The sequence below is a fragment of the Pecten maximus genome, chromosome 19 (assembly GCF_902652985.1).
Source record: "Pecten maximus chromosome 19, xPecMax1.1, whole genome shotgun sequence".
Classification (NCBI taxonomy): Eukaryota; Metazoa; Mollusca; class Bivalvia; order Pectinida; family Pectinidae; genus Pecten; species Pecten maximus.
In genome coordinates this window covers 15,571,759-15,593,776 of record NC_047033.1, presented here as the reverse complement: position 1 = coordinate 15,593,776, position 22,018 = coordinate 15,571,759, and the positions used below count along the sequence as shown (strand labels likewise).

The 22,018-nt window shown below is 38.8% G+C and overlaps 1 protein-coding gene across 1 annotated transcript in view; it reads right to left on the bottom strand.

Moving 5' to 3' along the window:
• Nucleotides 1-22,018, bottom strand: part of LOC117317431 (la-related protein 4B-like) — a gene marked incomplete at its 5' end in the record, with an annotated part of 63,676 nt that overhangs the window by 15,700 nt on the left and 25,958 nt on the right. Inside the window, 11 exons of the mRNA XM_033872241.1 lie at nt 1,325-1,672; nt 1,840-1,931; nt 8,577-8,630; nt 9,723-9,920; nt 10,881-11,162; nt 12,125-12,289; nt 12,830-12,942; nt 13,983-14,119; nt 15,936-16,026; nt 16,653-16,805; nt 18,997-19,120. Of these exons, the coding sequence (XP_033728132.1) occupies nt 1,325-1,672; nt 1,840-1,931; nt 8,577-8,630; nt 9,723-9,920; nt 10,881-11,162; nt 12,125-12,289; nt 12,830-12,942; nt 13,983-14,119; nt 15,936-16,026; nt 16,653-16,805; nt 18,997-19,120 (1,757 nt within the window). The remainder of the gene's footprint in view (nt 1-1,324; nt 1,673-1,839; nt 1,932-8,576; nt 8,631-9,722; nt 9,921-10,880; nt 11,163-12,124; nt 12,290-12,829; nt 12,943-13,982; nt 14,120-15,935; nt 16,027-16,652; nt 16,806-18,996; nt 19,121-22,018) is intronic.

Genomic DNA, 22,018 nt, shown 5'->3' with positions numbered 1-22,018 from the left:
ATCAGGTCTCTGTGCCTACAGGCCCAATATCAGGTCCCTGTGCCTACAGGCCCAATATCAGGTCTCTGTGCCTACAGGCCCAATATCAGGTCTCTGTGCCTACAGGGCCAATATCAGGTCTCTGTGCCTACAGGCCCAATATCGGGTCTCTGTGCCTACAGGCCAAATATCAGGTCTCTGTGCCTACAGGCCCAATATCAGGTCTCTGTGCCTACAGGCCAAATATCAGGTCTCTAGTGTGTGCCTACCTGCCCAATATCAGGTCTCTGTGCCTACCTGCCCAATATCAGGTCTCTGTGCCTACAGGCCCAATATCGGGTCTCTGTGCCTACAGGCCCAATATCGGGTATCTGTGCCTACCTGCCCAATATCAGGTCTCTGTGCCTACAGGCCCAATATCAGGTTTCTGTGCCTACAGGCCCAATATCAGGTCTCTGTGCCTACAGGCCCAATATCAGGTCTCTGTGCCTACAGGGCCAATATCAGGTCTCTGTGCCTACAGGCCCAATATCGGGTCTCTGTGCCTACCGACCCAATATCAGGTCTCTGTGCCTACAGGCCCAATATCGGGTTTCTGTGCCTACAGGCCCAATATCAGGTCTCTGTGCCTACAGGCCCAATATCAGATCTCTGTGCCTACAGGCCCAAACTCAGGTCTCTGTGCCTACAGGGCCAATATCAGGTCTCTGTGCCTACAGGCCCAATATCAGGTCTCTGTGCCTACCTGCCCAATATCAGGTCTCTGTGCCTACAGGCCCAAACTCAGGTCTCTGTGCCTACCGACCCAATATCGGGTCTCTGTGCCTACCGACCCAATATCGGGTTTCTGTGCCTACCGATCCAATATCAGGTCTCTGTGCCTACCGATCCAATATCAGGTCTCTGTGCCTATAGGGCCAATATCAGGTCTCTGTGCCTACAGGGTCAATATCAGGTCTCTGTGCCTACCGGCCCAATATCAGGTCTCTGTGCCTACAGGGCCAATATCAGGTCTCTGTGCCTACAGGCCCAATATCAGGTCTCTGTGCCTACCTGCCCAATATCAGGTCTCTGTGCCTACAGGGCCAATATCAGGTCTCTGTGCCTCATGGTTATTGAGAAGAAGTTGTTCAAAGGAAAAAGTAGATGAAGGATGGACGGACGCCGCACCATGGCATAATGCTAATAATGAATATACAATGGACAGCTGACAAATATAAATAGCAACAGTTTGATATCCTTTTACATCCTTTTCACACAATATAACAAATATGGTGATTAGCTCACATAATTCATATGCAAGCTCCAAATTCCTATAAGATGAAATCAGGTTGTACGTTCTTACCGTTGTGATAAGTTATCCGATTGTCTGTTAGTGGCTGTGGTATTGGAATTATTGTCCGTTACAGATGGTTGTGTATGTTGCTGAACTGTTGAATGCACCATGTGAGAGTGGTTCATATTTGAGTTATCCCCCCTACGGCCCTCACGGTGAAACGGGGAATGATGCCCTGATATCTGTGAATTGTCAGAATTGCGAGGACTTGTGCGGTGACTACCACCACCACCTCCTGTGTTGTCACCGCGACGATCCATCGATCCTCCTGAAGGTCCCTGTAGACGGTCCTGATTCGGACGGTTATCTGAATGCATACGGTGCTCTTGGTTTAGGCGAACAGGTCGCTGGTTTCTACTGCAAACAAAAACAATTCTACATTAATTTTTGCATGAATTGTATTATTGAATTATTAAACATAGTCAAAATGAAAACTTGCGTCGGATACAACTTCAAATTTTCCAGATACTGCTGAATTTAAAATCTTTCTCAACTATTTCTGAAGCCACTTAAGACTACTGTACCTGTTTCTGTTGACATTATTGTATTGGTGTCTTGATGGCCCAGAGTTCAGCTTAGCAACACTAGTGGCCTGGTATCCGTTGATTGCTAAAACCTGGAACAAAAACATATAATCATCAGAATTTTTCACACAAATGAAAGTCTGGGTTAGAGTGAGAGACAACAGGAGAGTAGGAAAAATTCCAAAGTGTGTTATTAATATTCTACTAAGCTCTTCAGACTCTTGAAATATTCCACTGTATATCGCTTATAATATATTTCAAAGGTACAAAAATATTTGTACAATACCATTTACAATAACTTTCACAGATCATAGTGATTTAGGTGAAAATTGAACTGTATTTTTTTCTGTAATAGGCTGAACTGATTTAAAATTTGATACGATAAAACTTTGGTAAATAAAGTTTTCAATAAAATTATATTTCAGATACTTATAAAGTTGTATACCAAAAGCATGTTAGGCATTTTATACAATCCTTAATCAAAGCAAGCCCTTCAGGAGTTAAAAACACTTTCATAATGTATGATTTTTGACAATATCATTCTATCAAATGCACACTTATTATTTTAATTATCAATCCCATTTCTGAATTGTTTGAGCTGGCCATAGAAGACGGTGAAAGTCTATAAAAAATTTCATTCTTCTTCACAGAAATATGCTAAAATCTAGACCTATTGTCTAAAATTAAATAAAAGAAGTGACAAGCAAAAAATCCAGTTTATAAAAAAAGTTCAGAAAATACAAAATCCTGTTAGTATAAACTTTAACCAAATGTCCAACTTAAAAGAGAACACTTCTATAGAATGTCACTATACAGCACCCAACGGCAACCAAGTAGTATGGTATACACTACTCCCTATATCAATTACAGAAATGTCCCTATCATCTACACTGGACAGAGTCCCTACATCATTACAGAAATGTCCCTATCATCTACACTGGACAGAGTCTCTATCATCTACACTGGACAGAGTTTCTATCATCTACACTGGACAGAGTCCCTACATCATTACAGAAATGTCCCTATCATCTACACTGGACAGAGTCTCTATCATCTACACTGGACAGAGTTTCTATCATCTACACTGGACAGAGTCCCTACATCATTACAGAAATGTCCCTATCATCTACACTGGACAGAGTCCCTACACCATTACAGAAATGTCCCTATCATCTACACTGGACAGAGTCCCTACATCATTACAGAAATGTCCCTATCATCTACAATGGACAGAGTCCCTACACCATGACAGACATGTCCCTATCATCTACACTGGACAGAGTCCCTACATCATTACAGAAATGTCCCTATCATCTACACTGGACAGAGTCCCTATCATCTACACTGGACAGAGTCCCTACACCATTACAGAAATGTCCCTATCATCTACACTGGACAGAGTCCCTATATCATTACAGAAATGTCCTTATCATCTACACTGGACAGGGTCTCTATCATCTACACTGGACAGAGTCCCTATATCATTACAGAAATGTCCCTATCATCTACACTGGACAGAGTCCCTACATCATTACAGAAATGTCCCTATCATCTACACTGGACAGAGTCCCTACACCATTACAGAAATGTCCCTATCATCTACACTGGACAGAGTCCCTACATCATTACAGAAATGTCCTTATCATCTACACTGGACAGGGTCTCTATCATCTACACTGGACAGAGTCCCTATATCATTACAGAAATGTCCCTATCATCTACACTGGACAGAGTCCCTACATCATTACAGAAATGTCCCTATCATCTACACTGGACAAAGTCCCTACATCATTACAGAAATGTCCTTATCATCTACACTGGACAGAGTCTCTATCATCTACACTGGACAGAGTCCCTACATCATTACAGAAATATCCCTATCATCTACACTGGAACAGAGTCCCTACATCATTACAGAAATGTCCCTATCATCTACACTGGACAGAGTCTCTATCATCTACACTGGACAGAGTCCCTACATCATTACAGAAATGCCCCTATCATCTACACTGGACAGAGTCCCTACATCATTACAGAAATGTCCCTATCATCTACACTGGACAGAGTCCCTACATCATTACAGAAATGTCCTTATCATCTACACTGGACAGAGTCCCTACATCATTACAGAAATGTCCCTATCATCTACACTGGACAAAGTCCCTACATCATTACAGAAATGTCCTTATCATCTACACTGGACAGAGTCCCTACACCATTACAGAAATGTCCCTATCATCTACACTGGACAAAGTCCCTACACCATTACAGAAATGTCCCTATCATCTACACTGGACAAAGTCCCTACACCATTACAGAAATGTCCCTATCATCTACACTGGACAAAGTCCCTACATCATTACAGAAATGTCCCTATCATCTACACTGGACAGAGTCTCTATCATCTACACTGGACAGAGTCCCTATATCATTACAGAAATGTCCCTATCATCTACACTGGACAGAGTCCCTACACCATTACAGAAATGTCCCTATCATCTACACTGGACAGAGTCCCTACATCATTCAGAAATGTCCTTATCATCTACACTGGACAGAGTCTCTATCATCTACACTGGACAGAGTCCCTACATCATTACAGAAATGTCTCTATCATCTACACTGGACAGAGTCCCTACATCATTACAGAAATGTCCCTATCATCTACACTGGACAGAGTCTCTATCATCTACACTGGACAGAGTCCCTACATCATTACAGAAATGTCTCTATCATCTACACTGGACAGAGTCCCTACATCATTACAGAAATGTCCCTATCATCTACACTGGACAGAGTCCCTACACCATTACAGAAATGTCCTTATCATCTACACTGGACAGAGTCCCTACATCATTACAGAAATGTCCTTATCATCTACACTGGACAGGGTCCCTACATCATTACAGAAATGTCCTTATCATCTACACTGGACAGAGTCCCTACATCATTACAGAAATGTCCCTATCATCTACACTGGACAGAGTCTCTATCATCTACACTGGACAGAGTCCCTATATCATTACAGAAATGTCCTTATCATCTACACTGGACAGGGTCTCTATCATCTACACTAGACAGATTCCCTATATCATTACAGAAATGTCCCTATCATCTACACTGGACAGAGTCCCTATATCATTACAGAAATGTCCTTATCATCTACACTGGACAGGGTCTCTATCATCTACACTGGACAGAGTCCCTACATCATTACAGAAATGTCCCTATCATCTACACTGGACAGAGTCCCTACATCATTACAGAAATGTCCCTATCATCTACACTGGACAGAGTCCCTACATCATTACAGAAATGTCCCTATCATCTACACTGGACAAAGTCCCTACACCATTACAGAAATGTCCCTATCATCTACACTGGACAAAGTCCCTACATCATTACAGAAATGTCCCTATCATCTACATTGGACAGAGTCTCTATCATCTAAACGGCAGAGTCCCTACATCATTACAGAAATGTCCCCTATCATCACACACTGACAGAGTCCCTATATTCATTAAGAAATGTCCCCTATCATCTTACACTGGACAGAGTCCCCTAACAAAACACCTTAACAGAAATGTCCCCCATCAATCTACACTGGACAGAGTCCCACTCATTACAGAAATGTCCCTTACTCTAACTGGAACAGAGTCTCTATCAATCTACACTGGACAGAGTCCCTACATCATTATCAGCAATGTCCTCTACATCTACACTGGACAGAGTCCCTACATCTACAGAAAAGTCCTATCATCTACACTGGACAGAGTCTCTATCATCTACACTGGACAGAGTCCCTACATCATTACAGAAATGTCCCTATCATCTACACTGGACAGAGTCCCTACATCATTACAGAAATGTCCCTATCATCTACACTGGACAGAGTCTCTATCATCTACACTGGACAGAGTTCCTACATCATTACAGAAATGTCTCTATCATCTACACTGGACAGAGTCCCTACATCATTACAGAAATGTCCCTATCATCTACACTGGACAGAGTCCCTACATCATTACAGAAATGTCCCTATCATCTACACTGGACAGAGTCCCTATCATCTACACTGGACAGAGTCCCTACATCATTACAGAAATGTCCCTATCATCTACACTGGACAGAGTCCCTACATCATTACAGAAATGTCCCTATCATCTACACTGGACAGAGTCCCTATCTACACTGGACAGAGTCCCTACATCATTACAGAAATGTCCCTATCATCTACACTGGACAGAGTCCCTACATCATTACAGAAATGTCCTTATCATCTACACTGGACAGAGTCTCTATCATCTACACTGGACAGAGTCCCTACATCATTACAGAAATGTCTCTATCATCTACACTGGACAGAGTCCCTACATCATTACAGAAATGTCCCTATCATCTACACTGGACAGAGTCTCTATCATCTACACTGGACAGAGTTCCTACATCATTACAGAAATGTCTCTATCATCTACACTGGACAGAGTCCCTACATCATTACAGAAATGTCCCTATCATCTACACTGGACAGAGTCCCTACATCATTACAGAAATGTCCTTATCATCTACACTGGACAGAGTCTCTATCATCTACACTGGACAGAGTCCCTACATCATTACAGAAATGTCTCTATCATCTACACTGGACAGAGTCCCTACATCATTACAGAAATGTCCCTATCATCTACACTGGACAGAGTCTCTATCATCTACACTGGACAGAGTTCCTACATCATTACAGAAATGTCCTTATCATCTACACTGGACAGAGTCCCTACATCATTACAGAAATGTCCCTATCATCTACACTGGACAGAGTCCCTATATCATTACATCAATGTCCTTATCATCTACACAGGACAGAATCCCTACATCATTACAGAAATGTCCTTATCATCTACACTGGACAGAATCCCTACATCATTACAGAAATGTCCCTATCATCTACACTGGACAGAGTCCCTACATCATTACAGAAATGTCCCTATCATCTACACTGATATTTCTGAGCTTTGAAGCCCATTATACTTCATCAACTTGCATCCTTAGCAATTTAAAGCAGACTGATTTGCAACATCTTAAAAATTATTGAAACACAGTACAGGGTAAAATAGTGAAATGTAAAGGTGCCATGACTAAGGGGAGGTAATTTGTGGATGTTGCAAACACAGCGAAGACAATAGGTTTTGTAATAAGGCTGCAATACTTGCTATGACACACAATATCACAACACAAAAACACAAAATCTCGTCAAGATAATTCCAGGAAGTTAAATCATTATATGATTTCCACAACTATAAGAATGACATACACAACTGTATAACAACATTTACAGGTGTATGAACGACATTCACAGCTCTATGAACATTGTATATGAACGAAGGAACAGAACTGAATGAAAGACATAGCTGCATGATTGACATCCAAGACAACGAGAAATATAACCATATAAATGACACACATTTGTATGTCAAACTGTGTTTCAATGAATGGACGACATAGTTGTATGATCAACATCAAAGACAAGGAGAAATATAGCCATATGAATGACATACACAACTGTATGAAAGGCTCCATGATTATACATGTACGCAGAACCTTGATACAACGATACAAACAAAAAATGTTCATCAGTAGAATTTTTACAATAGAGTATCACACAACACACACACATCTACAACACTGTATACAGAGCTGTATTTACATGTCAACCAGTTTCTTTGTTTAATTAAATCAAACTTGAGTTTATTTTTATTTTATTTTTACTCGGAACACATATAAATGGTTAGAACCCCTGAATTTGTCTCAATCTGATTTATTTTACATCCTATACCAAATTTTGAATTGAACAATTTATTTACTCTTGTCCTGAAGAATTAATATAAACAGGTTTTTTACAGTCTTTTACAAATTTTAGTGTCCGGGACACAAAATGATTAAAAAAGATTTGATTGTTACCGAATCCATGCTGCTTTATCTACATACATAACAGATTCTTTTGGGGGAAAATCAACATCTAATCCTCCATTTAACTAATCCATTATATAAAGGAGGTATAAGGCGTAAATCATCGTAATATCTTCAGTAGGAATTTCATTAAAATAGTTTTTAAATAGATACTATCACCCAATTTTCCATATTCCTGGGGTTATGTTCACTTTTTCGTCCCTGCACCCCTGGAGTATAACATGGCAGACTCAGTCACCACAACTGTGCTGATAAAACAGACTTCTTATATATATATATATATATACTTGATGTGCATGAAATAAATCTTGTGGCTGCCATACTATTAAATTGACTGGCTTTGAACTTGAGTTGTCACTACTCTATAATCTTCAAAATAAACACATCTTAACCATTGGTCAGATTTATGTTTGTGGCAATAAATAGCTAGTCGTGCGCCTTCAATTTCAGGAAAACCTTGCATTTTTTTCAAGGTTGTCCATAAAAATCTTCTCTTTTTTTTTTTGTTCGCATTTTCTGATCACTTTTTATCAATTTTGAGATAGAATTGTGGTTTCGTTATTGTAGTGGTGCTCTGTTGTTTTTGCCATGACATATTCCAGGGTTGCATGGAGTGAAAGTTAACACCCTGGATTATCGAGGACACAGTTGTCCTGGTTGAAATGAAACACAGCTGACTATACACCTGAGCTCCACTCTCCTCTCTACTTCACTCTACACAACAATGGTTACAGTCGGAATCTGAACCTGTAAGTGTTTAAAGGACAAACCTCTTTCAACAAAACCTGCCCCATCTCAGTCAAGGTAACTACGTGACCATGATCCTACAGTCAGTTCAAAATATGAAACAAAACCCAAAAAAATGATCAATAATGTCCCTTTCACCCCTTACATGTGGATTATGGAATTTAGGGATGAAAGGGGAAACAAAGAAACAATTAAATTGTCATTTAATAACAATAGATATCCCACAAATACAGACAGCAATTATCTCTTTTTCTATGGTATAAAATATTAACATAAATTTCAATAAATTGACTCTTTTATATCATTACTACAAGTACAAAACTTGTCTCCCCTTTTAAAATCAAACTTTTGAATAGTCTATATATTTCCTGAAATATTACATGCTTTTTTCCCCCACAAAGCAGCCAAATTCAGCACCACAGGAACGACTGGTATACCAAAACATTTTAAACTGCACAAATGATCTGTATTGTTATTGAATGCTGTCAAACTCCAAACATATAAAATGTTATTAGTGGGAGAAAAAGAAAGTGTCTCAATTCTCATCAGGACACTGTTATTATCAAGAAAATAGTGTCAAGTCATCGTCAAACATTAAAAATGAAAACAAGATGTACTGTGAATTGAGAAATGTCCTAGCTTACACCTTTGTATTACTAAACTATTTTTTTGCAGTCATCTCTCTACTTAAAAGGTATCACCATCAATTTTCACTGTCAACTTGGCAGTGTTGTTGCATAAAATATCTATTTCTGTTATTTACTTTTTAAAAGCAGTGAATCTTTCTTTCCTACATCAGCAAGTCTGCTCGTCAACAGTGAAAATACAATCCTAACGGTGTGATTCCAAAAGTGAAATTATTCATAATTCGGAGAAAAAACTGTTTTATAATTTGGAAAAAATGTCAGTAACATTTAATCATCTTGATTCAGTGCTTTTTCTGAGGGTTGGATTTGGGGGGCTAATAATTTTATATTTAAGCCAAATCTCAAATTTGCAGTTTATTTCTGCAAATCACCCATTTTCTTCCCAAAATGAGGCAAAAAGGCCCCATTCCTAATGAGTGAAAGAAGCCCCAATCTTTCTCAATTCATAGTAGCATCATGGTGTACAGATGCAACTACTGCAGCCTTGGTTAAAAATCAAAGTGGTTTTGGAGTAACAATGACCCTTTCATCTCTATGTTTCCATGTAGGATTCTTCACAGCTTTGGCTTGCATCAGTCTCATGAAGTCTATTGGGGTGGAGGAGGAGGAAGAGGAGGGAGTCGTAATTACCATACTGGGATCCAGCAGGGTCGGACTAGTAACATTTACATTTGTTGGCCAAGATGGCAGCAGGGCAGCGTTGGGAAAAAATGGAAGAGTCTGAAAAACAAACCACAGTTTTTAATATATACACTCTGAAGTTAAGTTTTACTTCGCAATAAAAAACGTTGCAGTAAAACTTCAAAACAATTGATGTAGTGATCAGTTATCTTGTCATATTTGCCCAAATCAATATTTTTATTACACTTTTCCTTTATTTAACAAATTAAACTTTGATCTCAATGTGACCTTAGACAACAAATACCCTTCCCATTCCATATAATATTAAATTTTGGTTGACTCACATTCATAACCACTTTACATGGAGTAAGAACTTCTGGTTGTGACAATTGGACCTTCAACCGTACTGTACCTTGGCGATATGGATCGAAATTGTACAAGACACATCTCCTTTCCTTTCTGTATAAATCAATTTAACTCTATAGACCTTCCGTCAGAAAGTCGTATCATATAGCCCGGAGAAACATTGAAGACAAATAAATGACATTTGACCTCAAGCATATAGTCAACAGGAGCCTTGCCATATTACATATATGATGAATTTTCATTGACCTTCAGCGAGTCGGAAATCATGGTCAGAATGAGAATCTTAGATGGACATATGACCTTTGACCTTAACGTGGCCTTTATTTAAGGCATACAGACCTGAGAGTGGCACAAGACTCCAGCTTACATACATTTAACAAGTCAGATTATGGCCAGAAGAACCTTTGATGGATTAAAGGTTTTTTACCTCAACATGACCTTGACTTAAGGCACATAGATTCGACAGTTGCCAGAGAATAATCACCTTGCATTGACCTTCAGCAAGTCACAAGCACCAAAACAATTTCTTCCGCCTTCTGCGAGCTAGAAGTTATGGCCCAAAGAAGTTCTTTAGCGGTAACTTTACGATCCCAAAGGATTTCGCCTTCTGCGGGTTAGAAGTTATGGCCCAAAGAAGTTCTTTAGCGGCAACTTTATGATCCCAAAGGCATAGAACAGTGGAGCGATACTTACTTGCTGACTATTGATGTAGGGTGTCATTATGGGCACCTGTTGCTGCACCTGGTACTGTGCCTGTTGTTGTGTTTGTTGTTGTGACTGCTGCTGAACAGCCTGGTCTGCCTGCGAGACAGCAGGAGGGGAGGTAACTCCGACCCCTGTCTGTTGTGGTTGTTGTTGCTGCTGCTGTTGTTGCTGCTGCTGTTGCTGTACTGCCTGTTGTTGTTGGTGATACTGGGGTCTGTAACCATTACGTGGATACGTCATCCGTATCAGGGGCTTGGCTTTGATTCTCGCCTGAATTGCAAACATCATATCTAATAGTGCAAGTATCCAATAATCAAAATTCACAAGATTCATAACAGCAGGGCTTTTTCTGAGGGTTTTTTGGGGCCATTAATGGGCCCCATTCCCAATTGAAATTATTTCATTCTTATGCCAGATTCCCAAAATTTGCAGTTTACTCCCGAAAAAATCTTTCCCAATCACCAATTTTCTTCCCAAAATGAGACAAAAAAGCCCTTTCCCAAACCAGTGAGAAAAAGCCCTGAATAGTATAAAACTGCAGAACAGGAAAGAAATTTCAAACCCCAAAACAAGCAAGGGAAAATGCTTAATTACTTAATCAGCATGAAATTTAATGTTAAAGACACTTTAGTTTAAGAAAAAAATATTAGCATCTTTTCATTTAAACATAGATGATCTCCCCTTTACCATGAATTTCTGAGCATTGGCAGTGTTATATGTGGAAACAATAAACAGTATTGTCTTACTTTGAAATTTCTGACAAATATACTTATAACATGATTAATTGATTTGTGTTGGTCTCCAAAAGTCGGACAATTTGATAACAATTTTAACAAAGTTGTCCTCAATGACTTCAATGAAATTCACTGTCAATCTTGGGACAAGGAACAATTTACTAGCAGTATTAGTCCAATAGCCAGTGGAACAATCTTCATGTAATAACAGACCACTTCCTCCTACATCAATTTATTGTAGAATGCCACATATCGGAACAGTGCAGAAGATAGGTAATTTGTTCAGATTTGTGATTTGATAATATCAGTAAAATTGTGCGTAAGGGACATGACAGTAGTTTGGAAAACTGAATTTGAATTTCAGATATGTGTATGCCTGTATATACATCGGGATGCTAATTAATATATAGTTTCAGTTTTAGTATTTTTCTAATAACCAAACTACAGTCTACATTCATCCTAGAAATATTGATGAGTGCAATTTCCTCTTAAGCTTACCAGTATAGGTTTGTTGAGGAAAGTGCATTGTTCCTCGCGTAGGTACTGGTATGCTTGTTGGGCACTCGCATCAGAGTCAAACGTCACATACCAACTATCATTTGCTGCAAACTCGCAGCTCACAAACCTCGGACATTTCTCTCCACTGAACAAGTTCTTCACATCCTGTACAAAAGGCAAATCAGTTTCTCATGTTATCACAGAAATATTAGGTAGGATTTAGATTAAGAATATCAGGTGGTCCAAATCCTTCATTTCTTACAAAAGAGTTTGTCTAACACGCAAAAATATTAAAATGTATCCAACACTTATGATAATTTTTTACAATCTTCCAATTAAAATTTCTTCTGCCTCGTAGAACACCTCAACACTCTCTAACCGTAGCGATATGTGGTTATCAGGAAGCTGAGAATGGGCCAGTCTGTGCTGTTATAGCTTTGTACATAGACACCCTAATTCCTCTGGATGGCTTTTGACTGGCCTCTTGTATGTTGTTCAGTGAAGAAGTCACCAACTATTATAAGGAGACCCTGCTTCAAAATGACCCTGGCTGTTCATGGGGAGATAAACCCACCAAACAATCATAGAACACGTATCTGTGCCCAGAGGTTCTACCTTACAACATTTGTGAATATATAACCTACATGGTCACCTGTAGCTTTCCTACCCGTTATCTTTGAATTGCTAAGCACACTTTGACATTACCTCTAAAGGTGTGGACTCGGGAATCTCACGGAGGATCACAATACAACGATTGTGAATCGGACGAACCTTTTCACACTTCCCATCCACCTCAAGTACTTGTACGTTAGGTAATTCTGTAAAACATCCAACAGAAATTGTATCAACATATTATCTCTAATAGGAATTTGACACAACAAAACAATTATCACATTCAAATCTCACCTATTTTTTCAACACTATTTAGATTTTTCCAGTATACTCCATTTGGTAGAATTTCAGTTTTAGACGGGAGAGATTTCTCTGTCAACCCCTAGGGTATGACAGATTGCACACGCTAATTCATATCCTTCTGAACCGAAGTACTTACAGAACTACTCTTCGAGTGATATCACTATATAGTTCCAGCATTGTTATTTAATGTTAAATAATCGTAAGAGACACAAAGTTTTATGAAATGACAAGATGTACTGTTGCTAACATCAGAAAAGTATCACAGACATCTTATTTCAGTGTCTTTTTGAATAAGAATTGTGAATTAGTTTTAGACCTATGTTTTCTTGTGTAATGACATTGTTATGCAGTTTTTTTGGGTTGTTTTCAAACGATAATATTCATGCACCGACCATGTGCATTTCTTTACAAACATACCTTGATCACCAATGGGATATGCAATTATTTAAAATGGTGGAAGAAAAATAATCATTCCCTACCTAGGGAGTGTGATAAAGAAATCTTAACCCTCCGGGAATTCATGAATGTCTTACCCTCAGCAAGCCATGGGTTGTACATAAGTTCCCCCTCAGGTTGAGATTTCTTTGTCACACCCCCAAGGTATGGAAAGATTATATTATTCATTACAAGAAATAATGTTTGGGGATGAGCACCATTGGGGGTGAACATTTTCCTTTATATAACATTTGATTCTTAGTTCATAGTAATCCACTTTACCCTCATTATCATTACTTAAATCATTCCATGGAATACCATATAGTCTCCTCCAATGAAGGTTTGTCTAAATAAATTGGGAGTTAATTCTATGTGATGCATTTCCAGGCTTCTGCTTTGAAGAAGTTAAGAGCATCCTAAATTGCTATAACCCATGTTTTCTGGGCTTATTCCCCTTCTAGGTCATATACTCACGGATATTAACTCCTCTAAAAAAAAAATTACTCACCTTTAAGTAATTCTGTTATAAGGTCAAGGTCATTTGTGAGCTGCTGAATTTGCTGGAGGTTGGCAACAGTTGCTATGGGAACATACTGGTCTGCATCCATCTGTGACTGTAGGTAGCGGTCACTAGCTAGGCTTTCTCTGTAGAGACAGAAGAGGTTAGGTTAGTACATAGACTGAGTGAGACTTTTGTCTTCCCAAAGATATTAACTCCAGACAAAATAACAAACATCTTACTCTTAAGGGACAGTCGACTAGAGTTCAATTTTTTAGAATGTGAAATTAAAGAAATACAAGTCAATAGTTTTGTTGCTGATGATCTACTTGGTGTCAGGATATCTAGTGGTATACAGAAACTTGTTAATATTTAATCAAAAACATGGTTAGCCAACTTTCCAAGCAGGACAATCAAGTCCTATCTATAGCTAGTTTCCAGAAGTATACTATACTTCCTGTAATCCTGGTTTCAGGAGTCATTACTCTAATTATCACTTCTACATATTTTTTTTATTAGCTTTATGTAACAGAAGTTATATCAGCTCTAAAATGTGGGGTTTTGCCTGAAAGTAGCCAGGTCTGCTATTAATGAATAGCACTTATGATTTTTGCTATAATTTACAGATAACAGGTCTCCTTGAAGAAACTTCATAGCACTTCATCCGAGGTACTTACTGGCAGAATATACATATCTTCTTAGTATAAAACTCCTCTATCTACTCCATTTAAAACAATACCGACACAAATATTTCATCTGCCGACTAGCCTGCCGCGTAGAGTAGAAAAGAAAAACATTTCCAAATACGTTTTTACATATGACCCCTGTGATCTTGAAATGATGTCAAGTTTATTTACATGAAGACATTTTTTGCATTAGATCTGAGGTATCTGATGGCAAAATGTCAGGCCTCTGGGACTTCCAGAACTAAGGAAGATTCTTTAAAAGCTTTTAGTGCATTTGGCTTCAATCCTGTGCCTTTGAGAATAAAGTTATTCATACGTGGACATTTTAATATTCCACTTTATATCCCAGGTACATGTTGGCAAAATTTCATTGCCCAGTTATTTAGTTTGAAGATGTTAATGTTGATGAGATGGTGAGACAATAGGTTATCCTTCACCATAGCATAAACTATGGAGGCCTCCCTAGTAGTGACGGACGGCCCTACCTGGAGGCCTCCCTAGTAGCAACGGACGGCCCTACCTGAAGGCCTCCCTAGTAGTGATGGACGGCCCTACCTAAAGGCCTCCCTAGTAGTGACGGACGGGCGGCCCGACCTGAAGGCCTCCCTAGAAGTGACGGACGGCCCGACCTGAAGGCCTCCCTAGTAGTGATGGACGGCCCTACCTGAAGGCCTCCCTAGTAGTGACCAACGGCCCTACCTGAAGGCCTCCCTAGTAGTGACCAACGGCCCCACCTGAAGGCCTCCCTAGAAGTGACGGACGGACGGCCCCACCTGAAGGCCTCCCTAGTAGTGACGGACAACGGCCCCACCTGAAGGCCTCCCTAGAAGTGACGGACGGCTCTACCTGAAGGCCTCCCTAGAAGTGACGGACGGTACCCTACCTGAAGGCCTCCCTAGTAGTGACGGACGGCCCCACCTGAAGGCCTCCCTAGTAGTGACGGATGGTCCTACCTGAAGGCCTCCCTAGAAGTGACGGACGGTACCCTACCTGAAGGCCTCCCTAGTAGTGACGGACGGTCCTACCTGAAGGCCTCCCTAGTAGTGACGGACGGTCCTACCTGAAGGCCTCCCTAGAAGTGACGGACGGTCCTACCTGAAGGCCTCCCTAGTAGTGACCAACGGCTCTACCTGAAGGCCTCCTAGAAGTGACGGATGGTCCTACCTGAAGGCCTCCTAGAAGTGACGGATGGTCCTACCTGAAGGCCTCCCTAGAAGTGACAGACGGACGGCCCTACCTGAAGGCCTCCCTAGAAATGACAGACGGACGGCCCTACCTGGAGAAGCAATTTTCCAGCTGTTCCTTCAGCATCTGTCGCAGTTGGTCTTCTGTCACACTACTGGCGTTGACAATGTTATCCTCCGCATCTGTCAAACATAGAGATATAATTTGAACATACAATTTACATAGCATGGGTTGGAGGGGAACTTTTCTCTCTACTGGGATTTTTTTTTATAAATGGTAGAAAAATTAGTTCTTGTCGGTACAAGTCATTTGTCACACCTAAATGATCTTCGTTTTTTTTTAAATAACAATATCTTATTCAAATACACACATCTATCAGTGGAAAATTAGCTATAAGCTTTAATTGATTCCTAATTTTGTTTCAAAACTGCGAACAGCAAAAGACAAATCTGTGAAGGGTAGGATAATCGTGACAAAAAGGGAAATTTATTTAACCTCCACATGCAAGAGATTTTAAGGGATAAGATTGACAAAATTTCCAAAATATGAAAAACAAAATTATCATCAAAATAGGTTTATCTTCTTCTTTCTTTTCCATCCCATCCACAGATTATTGACATGAGTTATGCCGAGTCCAACACACCTGGTGTAGATGGAATACCTGAACTATTTATGTCAGGAATTGTTGCTCGTTCTGTCTTTGAAGTTATATTTTCACACATACCATATTATGTTAAGGTTACATTTCCTACAGAAGAATTCAGCCTGATTGAGCGTTATATGTTACAACACAGTACATGCTACTTACCAACAACACTGTTCTCTGTAGGGAACGCTGTGACCACAGGGACCTGGTTGTCAACATAACCTGAAGAAACATCACTGGAGAGGGGCGACTCGGCTGGAGTATCCGCCCCTCCCTGCTCTCCATTCTCTATGTCCCCATTGGCATGCTGGTACTCTATAACAAGAATGTTAACAAATGTATCAAGGCATCCTAACAGCTATATTGGGTAAGACTTTTTCAGGATTAAACTGCAATTCTGGAATTTGGCTGAAATAAGAATTTGTTTCAATTGGGAATGGGGCCCATTGCCAACAACAAAATGCCCTAAAGATTGTTTGTTCTTAACATTGACCAATAACAGAAAATTCATTTAAACTAAATACTAGATTCAATCATTTCATTTTATAGTATTGGACTTTTCACTATGAAAGCTAAATTGACAAAACCAAACTGAAATAATGAAAAGCTTCATCAAATTTGGTTTCCATGCCATCCATATTGCCAATGAATGCTAACAGCAGGTTGTTGAAATTAAATACTTCTTTGAGAAAGGCTTGAAGTGTCACTTTTACATAAGTGAAAGAGGAACAAAGTTTATGCTAACCTGAAACATGTTCTTCAGGTACCGTACATGTGAATAAACATTGGAATATATCATAAGCAGTGTATGATTTGAGTGTAACATTTCGGTGACTACACTAGTACCGTCGCCTTCATCAGACAAATGACCAGGACAGACTTCTGGGACAAAGACCATTACTATTATGTAAAACTCAAATCTATTATTTAATACAATTACTATTATGTAAAACTCAAATCTATCATCTTAAACAGGTTATCATTATGTGAATAGACTTCAGTATGCATCATAAACAGTACATGATCTTAACATAATGTTTATGCGACTACTCTGTCACCTTAATCGGACAAATGACCAGTTAGCAGAACTACACTTTGGTGTTACCTGACTACGAGATTGTAATCCAATTAACAAGTCTTCCCATCTACACTACAACCCGTCTACACTACAACCAGTCTACACTACAACCGGTCTACACTAAGGTGGCAAACAGTTACAAGTCAGTCCAGCAACTTGAGGAGTTGGTATGGCTACTATGTGTAGAAGTCGATGGTTGGCTACCATGTGAAGAAGTTGATTCAGCTATACTTCGGTACCACTATCAAATTGACAATTATCTCTATCTTTCTTTAAAGTATATAAACCAGTCAACACATTGAAACATCTACTTGGTCTTCAGTTGTGGCCAAGGCACCACAAAAATATTTAAAGCCTAAAGATTGATCGTATTATAACCAATCTGGTATAACAAAACTGACAGCAATTTTCAACCATAGGAATTCAACCAAATGAAGCCAGAGTCAGGGATTACTCGATATACAGAATTCAACTCTCGTGAGAAAGGGCACCTGTCTAGTTCAGAAACAGTGTCTAGTATTGGGTCCACATCCGGGAAATTATCAGCTTCAGTTTCTGTTGAGTGGGCAACACTTTAGACCACAACATTTGTCGTTGTTTTTGAAATTACAAAATAGACATCTTTAAGCTGGGACTTCCTCGTTTACTTCAATACATGATGTTATTTCTGACAGTAAAAACTAGACAGGATAAATAACATGACATAATGTCCGCGTGATTGACATGTAAAACTAATCAAGTTCAATCAACACTACCACAAATTTGTTTTATATTTCTATATTATTTATATTAAATGAAATACACTGATCATGAGAAGTACATTTCGTTTTCAGTTTAAGAAAAGGTTAGATATTTCATAACAATTTCCATGAAGCTGTGCTGGTACTTTTTTCTAGTAAAGAGGATGCATGGGCTTAACTCTGAGATTTCTTTATTGTCTTCTCATCCCTGATTTCATATGAAAACACGAAACACATCCCTGAAAAGAATCTTTCCGCATTGTGTGGTCCTTATTTTATTACAGTAATTTTGAGTGGAGACTACACTTACCTGATCACCTTGACCTATATAGGTCATTTGCCTAGTTACAGAAAGTGCTGCCAAAAGATCCCCCCCACCCGCGGTGGCAGAGTGGTTAAGGTGTCTCGACACAATATCACTAGCCCTCCACCTCTGGGTTGCGAGTTCGAAACCTACGTGGGGCAGTTGCCAGGTACTGACCGTAGGCCGGTGGTTTTTCTCCGGGTACTCCAGCTTTCCTCCACCTCAAAAACCTGGCACGTCCTTAAATGACCCTGGCTGTTAATAGGATGTTAAACAAAACAAACTAAACCAAACCCCCACCCCCTTGCACAAAGTTTGAATTAAAACGGACCCATTACAACTAAGCCGGGTGGTGAGTATCGGTTTACTGTAAAGGTTGCTTACCATCATTTGCATTGATCCCATCCCATGCCGAAGAGTCCAGCAATGGGTTGGGTGTGCTGGTTTTATTGCTGAGCGAGAAGACAGTGGCATTTGGATTTAACCCAGCTGCTGTCTTTGGTGTGACCTGAAAGCAAAGAAAACATTTTATTAAGATTATTTCAACCAGACATGAGGAACCGCATATTCATACTTTGAATTCATCAGTAACATCATACATTTTGACATCACAAACAGAAAAGAAAGGCCAATTTAATGGTCTTTCCTTGACACCCCTTGAGTTAGTTTTTAAAATGAGGAAATTTGTATACTAATTAGTTTTATGTGAAAAGGCCTAGGAATATTGGCAAATATAAAAACATCGCTTTTCTAAAAACTTTTCAGGATAAAATTTCTGTATTTATCAAGAGAAAACTCAAATTTAACACAATAATCCAGTGTTTTTTCTACCCGTTTAGTACAGCCTGTGCCTTCTTAAATGGGGAAATATTTATCTTTATTTTGGGGAAGCAACACACTTTTCAGCTAGGGGAAACAGCCTAATTTTGACTCACTGTGGTTGGCATTTTTTTCGTTACAACATATTTGGATACATTACAAAACCCTACACAAGTCCTACATATATTAATTTACACTAATTTATATTTTCTTCATCAACAGTCTATCTATATATATAGCTTTAAGATTTGAATATTGGATATATATAGTAGTTTTAAATATATGTCATACTCGTGGCTTTTGTCAATGGAACTGTTCCGTATATAACCTAGACTGTCACGTCCAGCTTACTCCATTGATTGGATAACCTGAACATTTCCTCAATAGAGGAGTACGCTCACAACAACAATATATGCACTCCTCAATGGAAACTCTCGTAACCGAGTGTTTTAAATCTGAAATAACTGCCGTAAAGACTAGCGCATCGTACGACAGGAAGTGTTTGGTCTGTGGTCTGGTTAATTTGTTGGCGCGTGTAAATGATCAAAGAAGGCTAATAATAGGGAATATGTACCAAATCATTCCATAATAATCAATATTCTGTGTATAGAAATAGAACTCAGACGCTGATGGATAGATATGGGATTCCGTTTACGCCATGCTTAGCCATATCCACGCCCCCACATCCCCATAGAACTGTTCCTTAGCCGGACGTCTTTCTTACCAGATCGCTCAATCTCCCAATCACACATATAACTGGAGCCCAATGTTTCGCTGTTAATGAGATTTTTAATAAGCAATTTTGAATCAAGTTTCCATTAAAAACTAACGACAATCTATCATGTTTGTCAAAAATCCTCATTGTTTGGTTTTTAAAAAGTTTTCCTATTTCTATTTTTGTTAGGGTTTTTTTTTCTATTTCACAGAAAATTATTTATAAACCGGCAGTGATCTCAAACTTGATAACAACATGAGAGCTTTTTTTATAGAATGACAAATATATATAACTGGACTCAAAAGTTAATAGTTATATACGTCAGTATGTGACCAGATAGGGCACTTTAGCATGACAGCACTATAGTACTATAAAAAGTTATATTTCTGCAGCAAAATTTTGTTAAAACATTTTTTTTTTTTTTTTATTTCAATTTATCTTAAAATTAAAAGTTTTCAGAATACTAAGCAATTAAATCAAGTATTACAGGAATTATCCCTTAGATCTCCAAATGATTTTAATACCTTTACAGCTAGCGGTGTAAAAAAATTCTTATCACTAGTCCAGGGCTAGACACCAAAATCCACTAGCCCCAACTAAAAAAGTCTAAACTAGCCCACCAAATCCATTTTTGAAGTGAATTTGAACAATGGATCCTTTTTTTTTTATCTAAAACATTATTAGAATATTGATAGAATTGAAAATTAACGTTTCTCCATCTGCTAAAACATCATAGGCAAGTTACAAGCCCCAGGCAAGTATGACTAATTTTCACTAGCTCAAGCTGGAAATTAGGTGGCCCCGGACATCAAGCTAGTGGATTTTTACACTCCTGCTGACCCTCGGCTAAGGATCCCACTATTATAACATGATTTGTGTGGATACTGTCAAAGTACAGATTATACCACAGAGCCAGACAAGATCATTTGTCTACTACCACAGGGTGCCTTTATGAACACATCAATATTTTATTAACCAAGGTGTGTGTCAGATATTTGATAGATTTCCGTCATGATTTCAGTGTTGTATGGTGCTAATATCCTAATATTTCAAGTGAAAATAAAGATTTGATATTTCAGATTTCAGGATATCAAAATTTGATATTTCAGGTTAACATTTTTTTGACGCAGGCGGGCCTGAAAACCATTTTTTTTGTTTGTGAGTGCCTAATATGACACATTTTTTACGCTTCCTATTTTTTCTACTTTTTTAAACATACAATATAATGTCCTAGAAACTCCAACTAAACGTGTCTTGAAATATGAAAATAGTTGATCCTAAATCGATAACATTTCATGCTTCATGGCTTCCAATGATAACCTAATCAGTGTTTGTTACTCAATACCACCTCAAGCTAATATTACAATCAAATATTCATCATACTAAAAAAGTACTATTCTACAGCAGCATTTCACAGGGTTAAAAGCAAATACTCCCTCGAGTCGGAAACGAGACAAAAATGTATATCTGATTTCAGGTATAATGTATTGATGGAGAATAACCTTGTCAGATATTACGTACGGCAGGAGCAATTTACATTATTAACTTCCGCTCCGTCCTCCCCCTATTAGCACTAGCTTGTTTAATTTCCTCAATCAAGGTCATCAATGACAAATTATATGGCTTCATGCGTCAGGAGATGGAATTAACTTATCCATATCAAATGATAATACAAATATGGTTATAATCATGGAAAATAGCTTTTCGGCACATCAGTTTTTAGACTGGTCTTTTTTACTTTTTCATTTTTGCAGTGAAATCAATCCAAGCTTATTTTCATACCTATTTATGCATTACATACCTATTGGTGGAAACAAATCTCCATGTGAACTTGTCCTAATTATAAATTGGGCAGAGTTTGGAGGACTTTTT